Source organism: Littorina saxatilis, linkage group LG1 (assembly GCF_037325665.1).
Source record: "Littorina saxatilis isolate snail1 linkage group LG1, US_GU_Lsax_2.0, whole genome shotgun sequence".
NCBI lineage: Eukaryota > Metazoa > Mollusca > Gastropoda > Littorinimorpha > Littorinidae > Littorina > Littorina saxatilis.
In genome coordinates, this window is record NC_090245.1 from 39,117,054 (window position 1) to 39,139,745 (window position 22,692).

A 22,692-nucleotide genomic window follows, 5' to 3' on the forward strand; every position below is an offset into this window, starting at 1 on the left:
GGGTAAACAAACATATATCATTGCTTCTACCATCCGACAACACTGAATTCAATATTAACTACCCATCAATAAATTTGCCATTCAACAACAGCGAAAACAATATTTTCTATCCATCAATCTATCTACCATTCGACAACAGTCAACATTCTTTTTATTCACAACTTCATATAGCAGAAAACCACTCAAAAAATCGCTGTCAATATGAAATGACAAACGAATACAGGAAGGACAAACACTGAACACTTTCAGATTCTTGACTGCAGAATATCATAAACTGTTTTCCTGATGAAATACAACATACTACAGCTGAAACGTGTACACACTAGCGGATATTTTCTTGCATAATTTGTTTTATAAACAACTTACATGAATTCATATCAAGTGTGAATATAAAGCTAGTGCAGATAGAGGTGATATTCGAAAGAGCTGGCCAAAGATATACAAGCAGTTAATACTCGTAGAGCATGAAATCCCCGCATCCGCGATGCTATTTCAAATGTACAGAGAAATACACTAAAGATGATAGAAAAGAGAGATAAATAGAATATTCGAACCATAAGAAGAGAACACACTACAACAAAAGTGTATACATATAAAGTGCTAACTGTACACGAAGCTATTGATGTAGTGATAGTACGATAGCAGGCAAAGCCAACACAATAGAAGCACTTTTTAGATAGCCATGTTCATGCATTTTTGTGTGAAAAAAGATTTGAAAAAAACCCAACCCGAAGCATGGTGTGGATCTATTCTCTGTAAATGTTTGCTCGTACGAGCTTTAAATCGAAATAGTGTGTAGGGTATTTTGTGGCTGCTTTATAACAAACAAACAAACAAACAAACAAACAAACAAACACACACTTCCGACAATTGTCTGTCAAATGTTCAACATTCATTGCTGAATAGGGGTTCAACGACTTTCAATACAGACTTGATAATATAATGTCAGCAACGTTTAAGATACCTTCTCGTGAAAGCAGTTTGCAAATCACCACAGGACTCTCCAGGCATTTACATTTGATAAAAGAATCCTTTCATTCAGACAAAGACCAAAATAGCCTGGCTTCTTTCTGTACAGAGTGGGATTTTTGTCTGAATTAATTTCATAACTGACACCTGTGTCAATATGCATTATCATAGTTAGTTAGCTATTTTTTTTGGGTCCAGCGGACCATAATAGGCCAAATCAGGACCCCATGCATTATCATGTCATCAAAAGAATTTGCACTCTGCAAAGAAAGAAGCTTTCATGAAAAAACTGAAGTAGATCTGTGGTGTTTTGCAAGTGCACATTAACCAGAAGAAGCTATTTTCTGTACATTCACACAATAAATAAGCATTTTATATGTTTAAGTAATATACGCTATTGAAATCAAAGCAGTAATTCTGCTGATTTGTGGACGTGCAATCTTTCATGGAAAGTGGTTTTCCATCAAGAATAGTTTGGGAGAATACATTTCTTGAATCAATCAACACTCTCCCTCGTTCATTAGTGAGCTAAAACGAACAAAATGTTTAGACAGATGACGACGGTACAGATACACACACAGAAACAAATAAACACAGACGAGTGACGAATGGACAAACATATGGATACCAGTAAAGAAAAAAACGAAACAAGACAAAATATGTCAAAGACTCTGGAGATAGATCATGGTGTTTCTGATGCTAGTCAGATGCAACAATGATAAAAAAAACACGAAGGAAAACGTAAAATTATTCTACTAATGACAGTAACAACTAAGAAAGACGTGCTCATGAATCTAAACTGGCTGATAGCCACGGAAAAAATATGTATGTGAGCAGACAAAGGCAAAATGTAACTGATTAATGAAACTGTAGCGATGAAGAGAATATGCAATAAGTGCATAAATTGCTGGTTGAAATAACAACCCAAATTACTGTCAACATATTTTTGAGACGATTATGATTGAACACATTATTCTTCAAAACGTGTGACGCGTTAAACACTATAATCTAAACAACCACAGACCTAATTTCAGGCACAGGCTACCGTATGCATATATCATTCAATACCATTCAACGCAAAATCCTAGATATACAATTCTACTATGGAACAACAACATAATAATCATCACAGACTCCAGCATGCAAATCACGATAAAATCAAACTGCAAAATTAGCAATATATCAAGCACTGAGCATGCTGCACAAATGTGACACAGAGACATACTGGTGCAATATGGCCTATTTGTCAGCAGCGGTGACAGCTTCATACAAGTACTCACGTATTGACTCTGCTCGCGATCAGAATCCTTGGAGCCCACGTAGTCATAGACGAAGCAGATGTTGGGGTTGTCCAGAACGGAGTAGTTGTTGCCCACGTCCACGAACAACCCTTCGATGTACAAATAAAAGCAAAACTTGAGTTCACTTTTGAAGACGATTGAATAGCCGGTGCATGCAATCAAACACCAAAGCGGACATTGCCAAGTGGTAACTTTCATCTAGAGCAGTCTGGTATTGGTCCATTTTATATTGGGATTTCCCACAGGAAAAATCGGGACCTAATTTTGTCTCCAACAGTTCCTTAGGAAATCATGATCTAATGGCGATCTGGGATTCCCCAATACAACCCTTCTCTCGGAGAAACAACCAATGCTAGAGAATCGGCTGCATTGAAATAAATCGACCATTTTAAACAACAGTGAAGAAATTGAAGATCAGGAGACTGTTTAAATTCCAACGTCCGTAGCGGTTTTCGCTTCATAAACTCCTAAACATTGTTGCTACAAAATCACTACGCAAGGGACATATCTTAATACACAAGACAAGGAACTGAGAAGTAGTAACGTATTAAATCTCCACCGACCGATGATGAGCTCGCAGAACTTGGCTCTGATGGCGTCCGGAAGAAGCTCAGACTGCAGACACAGGAAGGTATCCTCCCATGTGACGTAGCCATACTCTCGCGTGATCACGTGAATTGCGAAGTCATTGCGGCCCTGTTTTGTAAACAAAAACCTCCTCATTACTTTGTATTCACCCAGACTCATGGCATAGCAACACCTGAACTGACAAAATAACAAGTTAAAAAAAGAAAATGGCACCTCGTTGTTGTCCATTGAAGTAGTCAACCCGCAGGTTTGTCTCGCAGCAAATTGTCGTCCAGCATCTTTTTTCTTCTGTCATCACATTTTAACTTATAATTGTAAAACTTGTTCACCTTAAAAAGGTAACATTCGTACACCGATACCTGGATTGAAATCAGGAAAGAGAACATATCACATCAAAATGCCGTTTCACAAAACTACGCTAAGAAATGACAGAACAAAGAACTTACAAAGCAGAGCGCCTTGAAGAGTTCCAGCTGCCTCAGGAGGTACTGGTACCTATCAAAGTCATACTCCTCGCTTGACGGCTGAAAAGTACGGACCAAGGAAAATGATGAATTCAACAAGACTTTCTCGTATACAATATCTGTCTATAGATCTCCCATGTAAGAATATTATTGTTAGATTCTTACAAACTTATGTCTAATTGGACATTTCTGTAACAGAACATTTGTCAACAAATCTCCAAGTAGAGTGATTTTAAACAAAATGAATACTAAGCAGAATGGAGTCTCACATTGACAATTACAAAGTAACTATAACGTTCCCACAAGAAAATTGGGCACCATACTTCACACGCGAAAATTGACAAAGAAAGGCTTAAGGCTCCAACGAATTTTCATAAATAAGTGTACTTCTTTTAATTTTCATTCAAGAGACTTTTCCAGCGATAAAAGACAAGACCAGACGAAACGCGACGAGACGAGACAAAACAACATAAGATCAAGCAAAAAGAGTACACTCACATCCACAAACTGATGGAGGGCGACCCAGGAAGCTGCCCCGTCCATGGACACATAGACAATGTTGGGCCGCTTGTTGATGTTCTGCCCTCGGTCCATCAGGTAGATGCTATCCTGTGATGAATAAAGGAAATGCAACGCTTACTGTATTCAACGCTCGAGAGATATTTTCCTGTTAGTGCAAAAAGATGGAGTCATGTCTAGGTTAATTAAAGGGTCCTGAACATACCATCTGGTTTTGGCTGGGCGTAAATCTAGCAATAACCGACCAACTGAATTACCAGATTTTGTCTTCCAAATTTAAAGTAAATGATCGGTAGGTTCGGTCTCGGGCAAGCTGGACTCCACAGTTCATAAGCGACCAAAATGACAATATCTCTGTCGAGTCATGACCGTCAGCTGACCAGAAAAATGAACGCGTTCAAAAGGACGTTTCTGATTTCTCTACTCAAGGACAAAGACACGAGGAAACTCCCTGGAGAGCAAAATATGAGTGTGCACAGTTCAAAGAAAAGTCGTATGAGGGTGGATTTCACTTCTGAAAGAGGAAAACATCCGCCAACTCTGCCTATCTTGTTTACATTTTAACGGCTTAAAACATTTTGCTAGCAAACGATACGACACAGCAAAGACTAATGGGTGGCCTATACCTTCAAACAAAATATAAAATATCAGACAAGTGACATCTGCCCAGAAGGACACGCTTTAAGATTTGAGACCACTGTTGCTGTCAGATTTGACTGCGTCTGACCTTGTATGACTTGAGCCAGTGCTTGACGATGTAGGTCTGGTTGTTGGGGATGGCCACGCCGTCACACACACACAGCACTTGCAGAAGGTCCAGGAACCTAAAGTTCTGCAATAACAGCACTACAGATAAGTATTACTGGTTATTTTGTTTTTTGGGAAGAATGATCTTCTGAGGAAAGCTATTAAATGCTATTCATGCTCATCGCATCCCTTTGGCTTATTAGAAGAAACATAATTTGTTTAAACAAAAGCACAATGTTAAGCACTTTACATTACGACGGTGGACACAATGACCCAAGCACTACCCCATCCTCCCCGCTCTTTCCTCGGTCTGTGTTGAAATTGGTCTGAGGCCCACTTATCAAAGCATTCAGCCAACATGCAGTACTATACTCGACTGTCTCTCTGTACCTGGTTGTGTCTGAGGAGCTGAATGAAGTTCTGCACGTGCGTCTGGTTGATACGGTCCACGATCTTCCTCTTGTCGCGTATCAGCTCCACGATCATCTGTGCCACGTTCAGCCCGATACCGCCCTGTGAACAAGGAGTGTCAACCGTTTAGGTATACTTTCTACCGGTGACAATAATCGTGATCACTGTACTCTAGATCGTTCAACGCTTTCATCTTGATTAAAGAATCTTCCACACAGACGCATAAGCTTACACACACACACACACACACACACACACACACAAAACAACAACAGCTTAGCTACTCTTTGTGCACAGTTCGACTTTTTTTGCTGCAGCTGTGACTGACAGTTATGTCGATCTGCAAAATTGATTCAGAAAGAAATTCCCGCTCTGCACAGAAAGCAACCAAGCTTTTGATCTTTGGTGTCTGTCCAAGTGGATGGATGTCCTTATCCCATGTAAACGTCGGCATGGATCTACAAAACGGTTGGATCTACAAAAGCAATCTACAAAACGGTGTAACCGAGAAGGGAGGTACTTTTAAGAGGGCACAACTATTAAAGAGAAAGAGCACAAAAGAAATGGATTCAACAGATTTTCTCACCTTCTGTGTGAACTGCGTCTGAAAGAAGTCGATATACTTGGCGAAGTAGAGGGCGTTCTTCCGTGACTTGCCGATCATGTAAGCGTGCAGGACGTCGTAGGCTTCCTTGAACACACGAATCATGTGCGCCTCTTCGTCCCCCTCCCTTAGTGGACACTGCAGCAGCTTGACCAGTAGGTCTATCACCTGTAATGCACGTCAGAAAAACAATAACATGGGTAGCCACTGAAAAGGTAATCTTCAGACGCATGTAAGTAAGCTTTCAAAAGGTATAGCTGTTACAATTTGACAGACATGAAGTAAGAAAGAAAGAAAGAAAGAAAGAAAGAAAGAAAGAAAGAAGAGAACAAATGAAAATAAAGGAAGATGTACAGGATGGAAGGGAACTTAAGAACAAATCAACAACCGAACGAACAAAGGAATGAACCAACCAAGCAGCCAACCGTACGACAAACCATCCTACCCACATAATAAGACAGACCAATACTGAGGGGACAGACAGACAGACAGACAGACAGACAGACAGACAGACAGACAGACAGACAGACAGACAGACAGACAGACAGACAGACAGAGTACTTGCCCTGAGATTTCGCATGAGCTTCTGTCGTTCCTTGCGTGGCTGGTTGTCTGCAAGCATGTAGTCTTTAAGCTCTATTAGTGCCTGCAACGGACAGTGAGAAGTATGTCAACATGTTGCATACACTATGTGCATGAGCCCACATTCAGAGGACGACCACAGTTGACAAAACGAAAGAGGCAGTTTCTCTCTGCCCCCTCAACGCTGAAATCGTTACAACAAACGGTTCGTTGCGAACTGGCCAGACAATTTGAGAAAATCGTATCAGCACTTCAATCAGAAGACATTGGGCCTAAAATCTATTCATAAACAACTCTCTAATGATATCCCGTTAGCATAGCAATGTAACAATAGCCGATATAAACTAACTCCACAAAAACACACAAGACAACAGAAAGCAAAACAACGTAGAAATACTTACGGCAATGATGGCGTGTGTTTTTCGAGCATTTAGCGAGGCCCCACTTCTTTGCTGTACACAGAAAAACACGCACATTCATGATCTTCGAAATACATAATTTTAATTAGTAACACCAGTGCACAAATCTGTCAAAAGAACGTTGAAAGCTTAAACGGAGGTTATAATTATATGTATAGGTTACAACACGAGTGGTTTTTTATATGGCTTGTATTTCAGTCAAGACCCAGAGGATGAATATCATCGGGAGACACGAGCCTCTGGCGAGTGGCTCTCGATTGATATTCCCGCTGGGTCTTGACTGAAATACAAGCCATATAAAAAACCACGAGTGTTGTAATCTGTATATCCCATTCTACCATCAAACACAAAGTGTAGACTACTAGCGGCACTGTTGCGATCTGTGCAGGGTAAAACTGTTGCCAGCGAGACTTAGCCCTTTTGCAACCTTAAACTAAGTGACCGTCGCTGAAAAAATAAAACGAATGAGTGCATCGATAAGTACGCGGTAACACTACTTTCAGACCATTTAAAAGCTTTAAGTAAAGGTTCATAAGTTGCAAGAAAGTAATGAAGTCGAATAGAAATTAATTTAGTTGAAGCGCACAATTCTTTTGTTTTGCGTTTCAGGTCGGCAGAACGGGCGAAACGGGTTTGGGACCCATTTGGCTTACTCGATTCAGAATTGATTCCACGTTGTTTTTCTCGAACGTGTGTAATTAGGCTTATTGACAGAGAAGCAAATTTTAGGGAACAAATATGTAGGTTTAGATTTAACCATTTGCTCTATCTACGTGATAAACTGTTTTGCGAGTGTGTTTGCATGGATGAACTTAAACTGGTATGGCCAGTGTGAGGAAAACGCGACCGACACGTCTGTCACCGCCGATTGATTGCATTTTGAAGGAATATGACTGGATTACGGAAAAATATGTGGACTTACTGCAGAGCCAGGCAAAAGAGTAGACTTGCTCGCAAAACACGTGAAACAGCCGATGTTTGATAGCTGAAGGCGCACACCAAAACACACTACCGACAGATTCTCAAAAGTCGTCTGCTAACGATGCAAGGGGAGAGTACTCGTGTTTTTGTTTTGGTTCGCTAGCATCTGGTTATCTTGTAAGTTGAATGTTCGTTTTTTTCGACCTGCATTGCTTTCATAATGAAAGAAACTTTTGCTTATTGCATCTCATACATCAGATCAGTTCTGAGATTCATTTTTGCGTGCAACTGATATGGTTTTCTGAGCCGTGCAATACGATTTTAGAACTTCGTACAAATGTGTCACATTGTTCGGCGCGAGGTCAAAGGTCGGGAGGAAAGTAGTCCTTTGCCCAAATCGGAATCTGCACTATCATATATTTTTTGGAGTCCATGATGTATTTATTGAGCTATAAAAATACAACATATATACCCATACTGAAGTAACAGAGACAAAGAAGGGAGGTCATGGGATATAATGATATACATTATATTTTTGGTTTTGTGCTGCATTTGCTCATTGTTTTCCTTTGTATTTTTTGTCCCGAAGAAGCCCTCATAGGCAAAACTTTGACTCTGTCTTTGTCTGTGCTGTCCTTCTGTTGGTAAGTACCGATTTCTTTTGTTGTTCAACTTTATATAAGTCAAGAGCATGCAGTGGCAATTGACCTTATAGTGCATGTTAGGTTGTGTGTTTTCTTGACCGCAATGTCAAAGGAAATTCCCCGTCTTGGGCAAAACATATTCTGTATTCTGAATTCACCCGTTTGTACAGCGCAATATTTTGTACTCAATGTGAAGGCAAATTCCCAGTCTTGGGCAAAACAATATTCTGTATTCTGAATTCACCCGTTTGTACAGCGCAATATTTTGTACTCAATGTGAAGGCAAATTCACAGTCTTGGGCAAAACAATATTCTGTATTTTGAATTCACCCGTTTGTACAGCGCAATATTTTGTACTCAATGTGAAGGCAAATTCCCAGTCTTGGGCAATACAATATTCTGTATTTTGAATTCACCCGTTTGTATAGCGCAATGTTATTTACTCAATGTGAAGGCAAATTCCCAGTCTTGGGCAAAACAATATTCTGTATTTTGAATTCACCCGTTTGTATAGCGCAATGTTATTTACTCACGTCCTGGATGAGGTTGAAGAGAAAGGGCACCATGCCCGCCACGTAGTTGAAGTTGGACACATCCTTTGGATCCACCCACTGGATGGTGTAGGCATCGTCATACATGCTCTCGCTGCTTGCAGAAACCTGCACACCATAATGAGACTTTGAGTGTAAAATAGGTCACAGGCCATACACACGCAGCTCTTTGTAAATACTAGCAGAATTTCACCAAGGTAATCGGGAAAAAAGGGATCGACAGAACTCTAAATCGGTAGAAAGGCGACGTCGGTTATGAAAAAAACCAACAAACACCAAATACTGTAGTGCCTATTTCCTGTTATGTGGTGCCGACAAGATCGCACGCCTGCCGTTACGGAAAACACGGATCCACAGAATCGAAACAACCTAAGTTTCCAAGATTTTTAATTCGAATTGTTCTTTCTCCAGATTTTCATTACATTTTCATGCAAAGTATAGTGACACCTTTCCAGCGAATTTGTACTTAAAACAATTGTTCAAAAGTCTGCCAAAGTCGGCCGAAAAACTACCATGTGAAGGGGCAATGGGGATCTTGATTCTGACCTTTCTGACGTCAGCACTGTCCCAGCGCAAGCCCTGCATGGACCTCTCGTTGTCGCCGTCCTCGTACTGGTGTTTCTTGTAATCCTCGTCCTTGAGTGCGTGCAGCCAGCACGATGTCAGCACGTGCTCAATGCGCGCGTAGCTCTCGAACTGGATCTCATCCCTCTCCTGGAAGATTTGAGATTTGTTAACGGTGGGTTTGAGACTTGGTTGAGAGAGAAAGGGACTAGGTGGCTGTCTGATGACCTCTGATGCTAGTTGATACAAATACACTGAACAGTAAGTTTTTGAGTGAGTGTGTGAGTGAGTGTGTGTGTGTGTGTGTGTGTGTGTGTGTGTATGCGTGCGTAAGTGCGTGTGTGTGTATGTATGTGTGTGTGTGTGTGTGCGTGTGTGCGCGTGTGTATGGGTGTGTGCGTGTGTGCGCTTGTGTGTAAGTGTGCGGGTGTTTGTGTGTTTGTGTGTGTGTGTGCCGGCGAGTGTGCGTGCGTGCGTTCGTGTGTGTGTATGAGCGTGTGTATGCGTTTGTATGTATCCAGCACTTTCACTTGCATCAACTGCGAGCGACACGTAGCTTTCTGGTTACAATGACAACTATACAATGCAAAAACTATACATTAGCTTATTACCTTGAGCACAGAATGTAACCGGAAGACTGTTCGAGGGTCTGTGGGGTCGGGAACCAGAGAAACATCTAACTTGGCGTCTATACACAAATACTGTCGCGTCAGCATGTGACGTAAGCGAATCTGCTGCTCCCATCTCAGTACGTCACCTGCAAAAACACGCATTTCGTCAGTGACCTTCGAAGACCTCGTAACTTACATTTTCCCGATTTTCGTTTTTTTTGCATGGTTCCGTCCCTTGATTTTTTTCCTATCATCTGTGAAAAGCTTGTAACTCTATCTATTTTGCAAAGGTCTTTTTCCCCTGATTTTAAAAACCTCGTATTGCCGTTGGGTGTTGAGACATTAGCGACATTAGCGGGAAAACCTCGTATTGTCTGTTTGAATCCCTGCGAATCTGTTGAAAATCCTCGTAATTGTTCCTTAAATTCCAAACAAAAAAGTTCAAAACAAAAAAGTGAAAACCTCGTATCTACACGTTTTGATCTGGTGAAGAGGAATTTGATTTTTAAAACACTCATTATCTCAGAACTATGATTTTGAAGATACGAGGTCTTCGAAGGCCACTGACGATTTGTATTAAATCTTACCTTTGTACTTTTGCATGGATACTTCAGAAGTAATGTGAACGTAAACAAGGACAGTATTAGCAGCAGTAGACGTAGCAGCAGTAACAATATCAGATACAGATCTAAGCATGTAGGAGAAAAAAGAGGAGGAGCAGAAAGGAAGAGGCAAAAGCACTCACTCACACACACACACACACACACACACACACACACACACACACACACACACACACACACACACACACACTCACACACACACATACATACAAACTCCGCAACAACAAAAGCCGCATAGCAAACCGACATAGGAGTGTTATATTCTACACCCCACTGTCATTGGTCACTTAAATGTTTGGGTACAGGACTTCCATGTTTATCAAGTCTGGAACCTCAGATTGTCCTTGGGGACAGAATCCCCGGTGTATCTTATATTGCTGATCAACGTTAAAGTCTAATACCGCCATTTTCTGATCACTAGTATCGGTCAAGTTTTAGACCCCATTGTAACTTGTCTCATCCCAGCTTTGCAGGATGGCCAGGTTAAAGTATCAGTTCCTTACTGCCTTTACACTTACCGTCTAGAATACTGTGTTCAGCCTCGATCTGCCAGTAGGTGATACCGGAAGTGGATGGAGACAGAGATTTGGGCCGATGCTGATCTATGGCTCGTATTCGGAAATGGACTGAAAAGAAGTATAAATGCGCACAAGTTACGAATTAATTAACAGTTTAAGGTAGGACTTACAATCTTTGTGGTAATAGATCGGAGTTATGCGAGAGAATTGTTCAAATACCCCTATTGCACGAAGCATATTGCCTAAAATGCTTACTGGCAAGGCCTTGGGTATCATGATTATTGATTGCGGCCCTGAGAGGGGGAACTTCAAGTGTACGTGGAGGAAGATAACGTTTCTTTGCATTGGAAAAATACTCGTCACAGAACTGAAATGCTTTTGTATTTGTCCGTGTGCAGGTCTTATTACCAAGACCGTCTTCAGATGAAATGATTGTAAGTAGCTGTACGTTTTTCTCATTTTTCATTCTCTCTGTTCTTTTTGTACAATATATTGGCAGAAAATCAAATCTTGTATGCAGCTTTACGTTTTTATTTTATTTTATTTTATTCCCTTCTCCCATTGTTTTCTTTCTTTTCTTTTTGTACAAAATATTGGCAGTAATAATTAAGCTTACCATCTTCTGTGACGACCTCATCAAAGAGTCCTTCAGCCACCAGGTAGGCTTCCAGTTCTTTGTGGAACAGCCGTATCACTGAGCCCCCCTGGTCCGCACAGACAGGTCAGAACAGCATCAGAGTAAATATGTGAATAGAAAGTGGGTAGCAGTAAATTGGAATTGATTAAACAAAAAAATATCCACAAAACATCTTTCAAACTACTACGAGTGTCAAAAGATCGAGCGAAGACTAATACATAGTCTCAGACTAAACGACACACACACACACACGCACGCACACACACACACACACACACGTACACACACACACACACACACACACCCACGCACACACACACACACCAGACCTGTTTACCCCCCAAAATGAAAATCAGGAATGCAGCTGGTACTTTTCCGTAATTTGAGGCATCTTTGAGTAATTTTTTTTATCAACCATAAACCAGCTCGAAAACGATTAAACGACACGTTTATTCGCGCGCTACCATGCAAAACAAGTACACAATTGATAACCATGTTTAACAGTATTGTACTACACACACAGAAGCTCGATGACACACACACACACAACACCTGATATATAATATGCAAGTTAACCAAGACAAGTTTACTGTATCTAAAAATAAAACCAAAAAAAACCAGTATTCAGGGGCGGAGCAAGAGAGCTAGAGGGGGGGGGGGGGGGTCTGGCTGAAGAATGTTAGCTATTTTATAAACAATTTGTAGTTTATCCTTGATTTTAAACATGATAAATTGGTGTCAGCAGCCACTCATTATTTCTTTTAAAGTTAGTATTAAATAATGGCAATTTATCTTCATTGATATCTGCTCCAGACAACAACAACAATTTCACAGACAGAAAATGTCTTTAGTTTTTTTCCCACAGACTGAATTTTTGTTGTTGTTTTTTTGCTTTTTTTACATCCCCTGTAACATCCCCCACCCCCACCCCTGGACTATTTACAGTCACTTGAAGATGCATGTGAACAAAACCACCTTACATTCTGTCACATCAGTCAGACATCCTGCATTAAAACCAGTCATAATAACTCTCTCCAGAAGCTACCTTTAATTTTAGAGGACCGATTCGTTTATTTCATTTAAACATTTTGTTGTAAGTTTTTCGATTCAAAGAACTGTGATCTTTGCTATTTTGGAGAAATATTAATGGAGATCAGTTTTAGACTCAGAAAGACTTGAATTTCGGCAACAGCCAAGTAACTGATGAGCGCGACCATACTCGACCTGCATCTATGTCTCTGGCGCGACTGACCGTAGTGAGAGATCGGTTCGCAGGTCTGAGAGATTCTGTGGAAGTAGAGACCTAGGTCAAATAAACTCGATGCGAAGCAGGCTCATGTTTTGCCAAACATAATTTCGTGTTTTTGTTTGTTTCCATGTTCATTTGTGTACTGCATTTTGTTAAAACTAATGCTGCGTCTGACCTCGGGACACGTGCCGCGACGTGACTCGTAACTGACTAGCTTTGTTGTTGCACTGATCTCAAGTTGATCACCAAAATGAATGTGGTTCGCTCTTCTTAAACTTCACCAGACACCGCCACTTGACTTAATAGTTTTGCCGATATTTCTGTACAACTTTCGCTTTTTTGGTTGGCATTTCGTCCCCACAGAGATCGGCCCTATATTACCTTTCGGACCAATGTCGATCTCAAATCCACGGAATCCGACAAATACCTTGCTGTGCACATGCGCAGAAAAGGCTGTTTCGGTCAGCCTTGAAATCACAGTCTTGGTGACTACCACAATTTCGACTTCGAATTTCCACGCAAGAAAAAGGTTCTCTCGACAGGAATTTCCGGAATTTTCGGTAGTATTCCGTAATACCGGAATTTAGACCCCAAATCCGTAATAATTCCGGACAATCCGGGAGGGTAAACAGTTCTGCCACACACACACACACACGCACGCACACACACACACATCCTGTGACAGAATGCTAACGAAAACAGACAGATTCAAAATGTCTCAAATCAGTGACACAGAGTTTACATTACTTTTACGTTGGTTCTCCTTTTTTAACACCATCAATTATCTAACTGCGAGTAGAAAATGTCATAAGGCATACTATATAACAATTAACCATGGATACGTAAGCCTTATGATAAAGCTGCAAGTCGGAAGCGAACAGGAAGGGCTTGTCGCTAGAAACTTTGTTTTTGAACAGAAAGATAACACATAGTAGCCTATTTATCTATACTTACCCTGACAAAGCGATTTTGGTCTGGCGTTTCCCGATAGCTTCCGATGAGTGTAAAGCTGGAGCGTTCTACTCCCAGGTTCAGTTCAGCACTGCAAATAAATCAGCACAGGTATTGTACTGATTTACTTTAAAAACTCGCAAGCATAAATCCAATCCAAAAAAAATTCAAGTACACAAAAACAACGTAAAACATTTTGAATGAAATGTAATTAAAAAAAATATAAGAAAAGCCCCCCCTCCCCCCGCCCCAAAGCAACCAGAAAGGTCAATTTATGAAACGTTGAATTATAGACAAATATAAATAGAAACTCGATCTGTTGATCTTCAAAGTCAACGAACAAGACAAACAGCAGACCATTAATGAGAGGATGAACACTTAGGCAAAAAAAAAAAATAGGTGTGGTTACGGTAACATAGCCAAAAAAAATAGGGTAGGTAGGTAGGCAATCACTTTTTTTTTTTTTTTTACTTTTTTTTCTAATGTGTACAAATTAAACCTCCTTGACAGGGAAATAAGTGTGCGACACGGGCGCTTTCGCTTTCATTGCGTTTTTTGCACTGGTTTTTTTTTTTGTTTTTGTTTTTTGACAAATGTAATAAAAAGTTATAGGATCGGCCCCTAAAAATAGGGTAGGTCGGGTTACCGTAACCACACCTATTTTTTTTTTTAGGCCTTAGCTACGTATGTTGGGTGTGCTCCCTCAAAAATGGCTATGTTTGACTTACTTAAATTGACACTTACATTTCATTATAATGGAATGGAGTGGAATGAACTGGAATGAAAGTCACTTGTTCATTTCAATACTTGTTATTCTCTCAGGTGCCAGGATACTGGTTCCGCATAACTCTCAATTACTCTATTACACATGTCGTATGCATTTAAAACGCTTACATCTAGAGAGGCTATAGGGGGTCCTTAACGTCCCCACAGGAAAATGTTCCTTTTAGGGACATGAATTGATGACGCGCTTCCTTCCGTTTGTTTATCAAATCTTATATGTCATGTACATTTCTTGACCAGTACATTGCAATGGGAATGTTCTAGCTCTTACCCAAAGGAGAAATGGTCAATCTGGTATGGCTCGCTGGCGTGGAAGTAGTGACCAGGCGACTTGACGCTCTCAAACACTATTTGGTCGTACAGTTGTACCTGAACGAATTACAAACAAGGTGAGAAATTTAAGTCAGTAAATGAGTGAGCGAAAGGCCAAGTGATTGAGTGAGTGAGTAAGCGAGTCACCAGGTGAGTAAATGAGTCGGTCGGTCGGGTGGTCAGTCACTCAATCGGTCAGCATGCAAAAGGCCAAGTGAGTATGCGAGTCACCAGGTGAGTAAATGAGTCTGTCGGTCGGGTGGTCAGTCACTCAATCGGTCAGCATGCGAAAGGCCAAGTGAGTATGCGAGTCACCAGGTGAGTAAATGAGTCTGTCGGTCGGGTGGTCAGTCACTCAATCGGTCAGCATGCGAAAGGCCAAGTGAGTATGCGAGTCACCAGGTGAGTAAATGAGTCTGTCGGTCGGGTGGTCAGTCACTCAATCGGTCAGCATGCCAGTTCAAATGTTGTCCATCGGTCAATGAGTAAGTGAATAAAGGAACAAGTCAATCGGATGCACAATTAAGAATGTCAGTCATTAAGTTAGTTTGACAGAGATTTCTATTGATATGGGGTAGGCAACATTTATCCCTTTTTCCAACGGGTAATCATTTTCTGAACAGCAGTTTTATAACCGGAATCCATTTTGCCTTCACACAAAATGAGAAACATTGGCTTTTCGAGTACCATAAACATTTTTTAACAATCTCTTTAGGTCATAAATCGCAGCTATGCGTGAGAATTGTTCAAAGACCTCTATTACACGAAGCATATTGTTGGAAATTAGCCGGAAATATCTCTCATGATAACAGACACCAGACATGATAACACGGAAGGATAACGTCATGAAGCATGCCATGAAATGCGTGGCAATTAAGAGGTTTGTACCACGGCCGTTGTGAAGTTAAAATGGCAAAAGAAAAACAAAAAGAAGGAAAAGAAGGAATAAGACTCATAAGGCAAAGATAAAAGCAAAAATATAGAACATTATGCAGGAAAAGTGCTTTCTTTGTATTCTTTTTAATAAATCATGTTGCCATCCATGCATATCACTTTCATAATTGTGCAAAACAGAACTGCGCGGGCTATAAATGACAACGAGTAAGAGGAAACGTTAGAAAATTAACCAGTGCATTTTTCTTTGTAAACCGTCACCTGTCAAAATTTATACAGAAATCGCTCTCCTTGAATCTTGTGTTTCGTTCAAAGCTCCAGTGGTACGAAGTAATAAAAGAAACATCCAGTTATCCGTCACTTCCTGCACATGTCATGACACTGGTAGGGTTTCACGAATCCGGCAGGAAAAACTGAAATTTGGATTTATCATTGTCTAAACTTAATCTCGAGGCTCTCTCTGTGAAAAACGGAGTGCAGCACCTCCGGAAATGACGAAAGGAAACACAAATTATGGATTGGCGGGAATGACAAAGGATCTGAAAGACGATCTTGCTGCGCGAAGAATGAAATTGCTGTGAAAAGATAACTTCTGAGCATAAGATAAACTTGAGGAGTGACAGACTCAACACTAGTTGACGTTTTTGTAATGAAAATCATTTAAACAGAGAGCGAGACACAGGAAGTTTATCCTTTGACTGAAAATTGGTGAAAATAGGGAAATGATTGAAGATGAAAGGAAGGACGGGACTACGAAAGGAAGGACGGAAGGAAGATAAACAGAAGGACAAGGGGAAAGAATAAACAGGACAATGATGATGAGGAGGATAAGGGATGAAGAGAGGAGGCTCAAGAAGAGGAGGCATGGTAGCTCAGTAGGTATATCACTGGAACGGTCGCGGGTTCGAAGTCAGGTTAACTTTACATGTGTCCATGTCCCACCCTCGTGTCACAACTGTGGCACGTAAAATGCCCCAGACATTCTACCAGAAGTACAGTTGGCTGATAACACCTACACACGCACACCCCTGGGTGTTGCTAGCTTTTCACCGGGAGAATACGACAGGAACTTACCAGCAATACGATATTAAAGTAATACAAATGAAATGAAAAATAAAATAAAAAAGAAGAAAGTGATGATTCTCACCACTTCCCCCTCAGACTTGACTTTGTAGCGAGGCAGGATGCGGAACTGTGCGTTCTTGGCGTTGAATTCCACCAGCGACACCTGTACACACAACAACACTTGTGACGTCAGCACATACATCAGTATTTGTGACGTCAACACACACAACAAAACGTGTGATGTCAACCACCTTCGTGTTGTTCTTGTCCTTCTTGCTGGTGTATATGTGGTGTTCATGTGGACATATGGTGTGTGTGTGTGTGTGTGTGTGTGTGTGTGAGTGCGTGCGTGTGTGTGTGTTTGTCAGTGTGTGTGTGTGTGTGTGGGTGTGTGTGTGCGCGCGTGCGTGCGTTTGTGTGCGTGTGTGCGTCTGTGTGCGTGCGTTCGTGCGTGCATACATGTGAGTGTAAGTGTGTTACCTTCATGTTGTTCTTGTCCTTCTTGCTGGTGTGGGTGGTGTTCATGTGGACATATTTGTGCGAGAAGAGGTGCTTGAGCTGCACCACCTCCCCGTACCGAACGCGCTTCCCGTGCTGTCGTGTCTGCTCTGCCAGGTTGTCCTTGTCCTCGGCCTCTGCCGCCATCTATAACAAAGACAGAGGCAACCATGTTGTTAATTATAGAAAAAAACACTCACACACAGACACACACACACGAACATAGACGAACATTATCTACATACACACGCATGCACGCACGCACCCACCCACGCACGCACGCACGCACGCACGCACGCACGCACGGACGCACGCAAGTACGCACACACACACACACACACACACACACACACACACACACACACACACACACACACACTCAAGTTATAGGTCGGGAAAAGGGATAGAAAAGACACATAACGTGTTTCTTTCCCCTTGTAAGATGAATTATCGTATAATTTGCAGTGACTTTGACTGAAATGCCATTGAAAAAGAGGTTCTTATCCTATTTAACTTTAATAGTTGTAATATTCGCTGCTTTCTAAACTGATGTAAACGAGCATGCAAACCGCCACAGATCTGTCCAGACTAGTTATGCAATAAGAGCATCCTTCCACTTTAACACATACCAAAAGTTAACTGCTTAGCAGCTTCAGTCTTGTGCAGTTATAATTCTATGCAGATATTTCTTTCAGGTGGACATAGGTACCTGATGCGACATCAATTCAGCAAAGAAGTAAAGAAAAGAGGGGCCTGATAATTTGGTTGGTAGAGCACTCTAATCCCGCGCGTCAGGTCATCGAATCTGTTGTGATGACTCGGGAACCAAAATGAAACTTGAAACAGCAATCTGTACGTGCATTTCTCCGGCATCTGTCAAGGACAATAGTGTGCAAAATGGCACTAATGCCTGCCAGCCCCGGAACTAGCTTCATCACAAATCTGTCAAACAACACGCAGGCGGAAAAAGGCTCACTTCAGACAACGCCAAAGACAACGACTATGGGTGGGATTATAACCAAAGGAAAATAATTGTGACAGAGAGGCAGACAGAAAGTAAACAGTCTTAGCATTTTAACATGTGGGAATCATTGCGCGAATGTGCAAAACGGATTCGGCGGAGAAGAGAAAGGAGAGGGGCGGGGTGGGAGGGGGTAAGGACGAGAGAGCGAGAAAGAGAGAGAGAGAGAGAGAGAGAGAGAGAGAGAGAGAGAGAGAGAGAGAGAGAGAGAGGGGGGGGGTAGAGGGATAGACAGACAGAGAGAGAGAGAAGAGACAATGAGACGGACGGAGAGAGAGACAGAGAGGGAGCGGGGAGAGAGAGAGAAGGAGAGAGAGAGAGGGAGAGAGAGAGAGAGAGGAGGGAGAGAGAGAGAGGGGAGAGAGAGAGAGAGAGAGAGAGGGAGAGAGAGAGGAGGGAGAGAGAGACTGAGAGAGGGAGAGAGAGAGAGGGGAGAGAGAGGGAAAAGAGATAGAGATAGAGAGAGAGATTGATTGATTGATTGATTGATTGATTGATTAAACTTTATTACAGAAGGATGGAGATTTTAGGCATTGCCTAGTCTTACAATCTGTCCTTGCAAACAAAGACGAGGAAAAAAAAAAAACACGAAAAGAGTATATGGACACTACGAATTTGACGAAACATACGTATGGTAGGGAGGCCCACTGACAGTAAGCGTGAACAGACCACAGAAGGCCATTTTTAGAGTGCTGTAAACAGCTTCAAAATTAAGCAATGTTCTTATAGTTCAGGTTTGAAATGTAAAAGTACTTATAGAATTGCTGTGCAAAGTTTGAAGCCTGTTAGAATTATACATTTGGAGGTATTGGACTGTAAAGTCAGGCAAATATGCGATTTTTTCACAATTGGGAAGTTATGTACAGGGCGACAAATTAAAAAAAGCAAAAAGAAATGACCTTTTCGGTTTTATTTTATAAAACAGATTGCAGCAACCACAAATGTATCACAGTTGAACCAATAAATGCAATAAAAAGGGTTTTATAGCCGATTGCAATTTTAGGCTATATTGACGTCATCACACGAAATTTAAGAAACGCGAACAAGCAAATCTTCAGTGGTTTTACAGGTAAAGATGTCATACGATATATCAAATTGAAGATCTCTTTGTGTACAATCTAGCTGTCATACTTTTGATGCTGTATAATCAAAACTTTACAACTTAAGCTTGAAAATCAATATTTTCAAAAATAATAAATTTAAAATAAAAACTATAAAATGTATTAATGTTCCGCAATGTCAATCTTTATAAACATTTGTAACCTCACATTTTAGCATATTTCCACACATTGAATGATAATAATGTTACTTCCAAACAAGAAAACACTAACTACAGCACAAGTTTGCAGTTATGCGTTATATTTTAATCTGCCTGACTGAAAATGTGTGCTTTCTTCCTTAACCTGTATATCCGCGATTATATAGCAAATCATGTGTATGTAAGTGTGTATATATCCATGTATGCAGGTATGTATGTGTGTATGTATGTATGTATGTATGTATCCTTATTGTTTTTATGTGAATCTCTCTCTCTCTCTCTCTCTCTCTCTACACACACACACACACACACACACACACACACACACACACACACACACACACACACACACACACACACACACATACATTCACCAACACACACACAATATCTGTTATCCTTGTTGTGGTGCAATTAAGGTCAGGTATACAGCATGACAAAATCCCCTGCAATGCAATAATGACACAAACAACAGATTTTCCAAAAAAACTGTCATAGCAACACAGAAATTGTCTAATCAATGAAATGTAACAAATACAATTGCATAACAGAACAAAGAAACATTTGAATATAACATCAGGTATTTAGCGCCAAAAAGAAACCCAAGTCAGATCATTAGTTATGAGAACCAATTAAGAACATCAAACAACTCAGCGCCATAAAAGTCATTTCAAGTCATCAGTCACAGTTTAAATGTCAAAAATCGTCGGGAAATTAATTCAGCATTATAATAATACCATCAATAAACACACAAGCATGAAGATGAAACAGAACAGACGGAAATTGTAGCACCGAAATGAATTATGCAAACACATCGCGATCAAAGAAGAACACCAGGTGACTTTGTGTATTAAAGCCATCGTTAAACAGACATTACACATTCAATGAGATGTACCTACAGATCAGGTAATTCCGTGCTACAAAACCCAGTGCAGATCATAGTCTAAAAGACATCGAGATATTACTAAATTATACAGTACTTCAGCGCCATATAATAATGTAAGATCATCAGTCACACAAAACCGAGATGTAACAAAAAATTCGATCGATCAGCACCATATAAAAACATTGCAGATCATTAGCCACACAAACAAAGAGATGTAACAAAAACATCAGGTAATTCGATCGATCGGCACCATATAAAAACAGTTACACAAGTTCTCACTGAAAGTGAAGAACGAAGCGGTTCCGCAGGTTGAAATGACACCTTTTTTTTGGAGTAACCCAAGACACACGCTTGGCTTGGAAGCCATATATATTGCAGCCACAGAAGCAACAGGTGTGTGTGTGTGTGTGTGTGTGTGTGTGTGTGTGTGTGTGTGTGTGTGCGTGTGTGTATGTGTGTGTATATGTGTGTGTCTGTTCGTCTGTGTGTCTGTCTGTGTGATTCTGATTAAAAGTGAATGTGCATGTCTATGGGTGTTTTTGTGTAAGTATGTATGTATGTATGTGTGTATGTATGTATGTGTGTATGTATGTATGTATATATATATACAGTCGACTCCGGTTAATCGGCCACTTTTGGGACTGACTGAATTATGGCCGATTATCCGAAGTGGCCGATTATCCGAACATCGCATCGGGAAGTTCCTCAGAACAAAAATATTGGATGTTGGAAGTTACTTATGGTAGCGGAAAGCGGAAGTTTCGTGCATTGGCATACGTGCTCTACATGTCTCCAAAAAATGTGTCCAGTGTCGTCTGCTTCTGTTTGGCATTGGCACGTTTCCTCACTGCAGCACAGACAACCGTCGTCCAGGCAATGCAGTTCTTCTTCCCCGAAGGCATTTTCCAGGGCATATTGAACCAATCAACCAATGCCTCGTCCACTTCATCGTCTTTTCCTCCTCTTTTCCTTTTCTTTGAGACAGACAAGCGTCCACCTACAGCTTCACTCCTGAGATGATCCTCGTCGTTAATCCATCGACAAAGGGTTTTTCTTGGGACCCCTAACTGATTTGCAAGCTGCAATTTTGATGTGTTAGGCGGATATCCTTTCACTTTGTCCAAGAATTCAAGTTTTTCCAAGACGCTGTAATCTTTCCTTTTCGTCGCCATGGTTTGTGCAAAGAGGCTTTCGGCACAAGCAAGTCAGTGTTTGACTGTCAGTTGTTTCGATCACAGTGTGTAAACTCAGTAAACTCACTGGCAGACCTTTGTGCTGTCATGTGAGTAATGATCATGGAACCACTCACAAAAACGTGAAAGTGTGAGGTGGCCGTTTAGCCGATGTGCAAAGTTTTCGTGGTGGCCGATTAACCGAACATTTTAACACATAATATCCTTTCCACAGCCGGAAGGCTCGGTTATTCTTTTTAAAGATGTTGCTAGTTCGTTGATCTAACTTTGGTGGGGAGTTGAAAAACCTAAAATTGTAACGTATTTGCATGTGACATTTTCACGGCATGCCTTGATTTAGCCTTCGGCGGTGAAACAGTTGAAAAGCGTTTTAATTCAATCGCAAGGCAAAGTCAAACACATTTACATCAGTATGAGAACAGACTTCCGGATAGATCTGTTGCAGAGATCTTTCACTACACAATATATTTTTCTGTTTTAAATAAGTTTTCTTTGCGAGCTCGTGGAAAATAAGCGATAATTTCGAATTTCGGCTTGTCGCGACGTCAAGTTTTTCACTGTGCATACTCTGAAACTGAACACTGCGTAACAAACTGATTCAGCTTTTGCATGACTGCGAGAGTTGATCAGCTTTTGGTTTTTCACTTCAATCGCTTGTCAAGGTCAAGCCAAAGCACATACTGATTAGAAAAATGTTACTGAACTTACTGGTAGATGTATCTCTTGAGATCAATGAGAAGAAAGATCGAGCGACTTCCTAAAACGCCTGTGTTTAAAAGAAAACACTGTGTTCAGAATTAACCCTTTCAACAACGTAATGATATTTGTGTAAGTTGCTCTTTTAAACATATAATAACAGAAAGTTGATTGTATCGCACGCAAAATTACACGAATCTGGTTAGAATATCT

The 22,692-nt window shown here is 40.9% G+C and overlaps 1 protein-coding gene across 1 annotated transcript in view; it reads right to left on the bottom strand.

Moving 5' to 3' along the window:
• Positions 1–22,692, bottom strand: part of LOC138969138 (inositol 1,4,5-trisphosphate-gated calcium channel ITPR3-like) — a gene marked incomplete at its 5' end in the record, with an annotated part of 161,876 nt that overhangs the window by 51,063 nt on the left and 88,121 nt on the right. The window contains 18 exons of the mRNA XM_070341860.1: positions 2,250–2,359; positions 2,834–2,966; positions 3,305–3,382; positions 3,821–3,931; positions 4,569–4,673; positions 4,979–5,101; positions 5,586–5,771; positions 6,169–6,249; positions 6,587–6,637; positions 8,703–8,828; positions 9,267–9,434; positions 9,896–10,041; positions 11,037–11,144; positions 11,653–11,740; positions 13,877–13,964; positions 14,928–15,025; positions 17,010–17,090; positions 17,408–17,572. Of these exons, the coding sequence (XP_070197961.1) occupies positions 2,250–2,359; positions 2,834–2,966; positions 3,305–3,382; positions 3,821–3,931; positions 4,569–4,673; positions 4,979–5,101; positions 5,586–5,771; positions 6,169–6,249; positions 6,587–6,637; positions 8,703–8,828; positions 9,267–9,434; positions 9,896–10,041; positions 11,037–11,144; positions 11,653–11,740; positions 13,877–13,964; positions 14,928–15,025; positions 17,010–17,090; positions 17,408–17,572 (2,046 nt within the window). The remainder of the gene's footprint in view (positions 1–2,249; positions 2,360–2,833; positions 2,967–3,304; positions 3,383–3,820; positions 3,932–4,568; positions 4,674–4,978; positions 5,102–5,585; positions 5,772–6,168; positions 6,250–6,586; positions 6,638–8,702; positions 8,829–9,266; positions 9,435–9,895; positions 10,042–11,036; positions 11,145–11,652; positions 11,741–13,876; positions 13,965–14,927; positions 15,026–17,009; positions 17,091–17,407; positions 17,573–22,692) is intronic.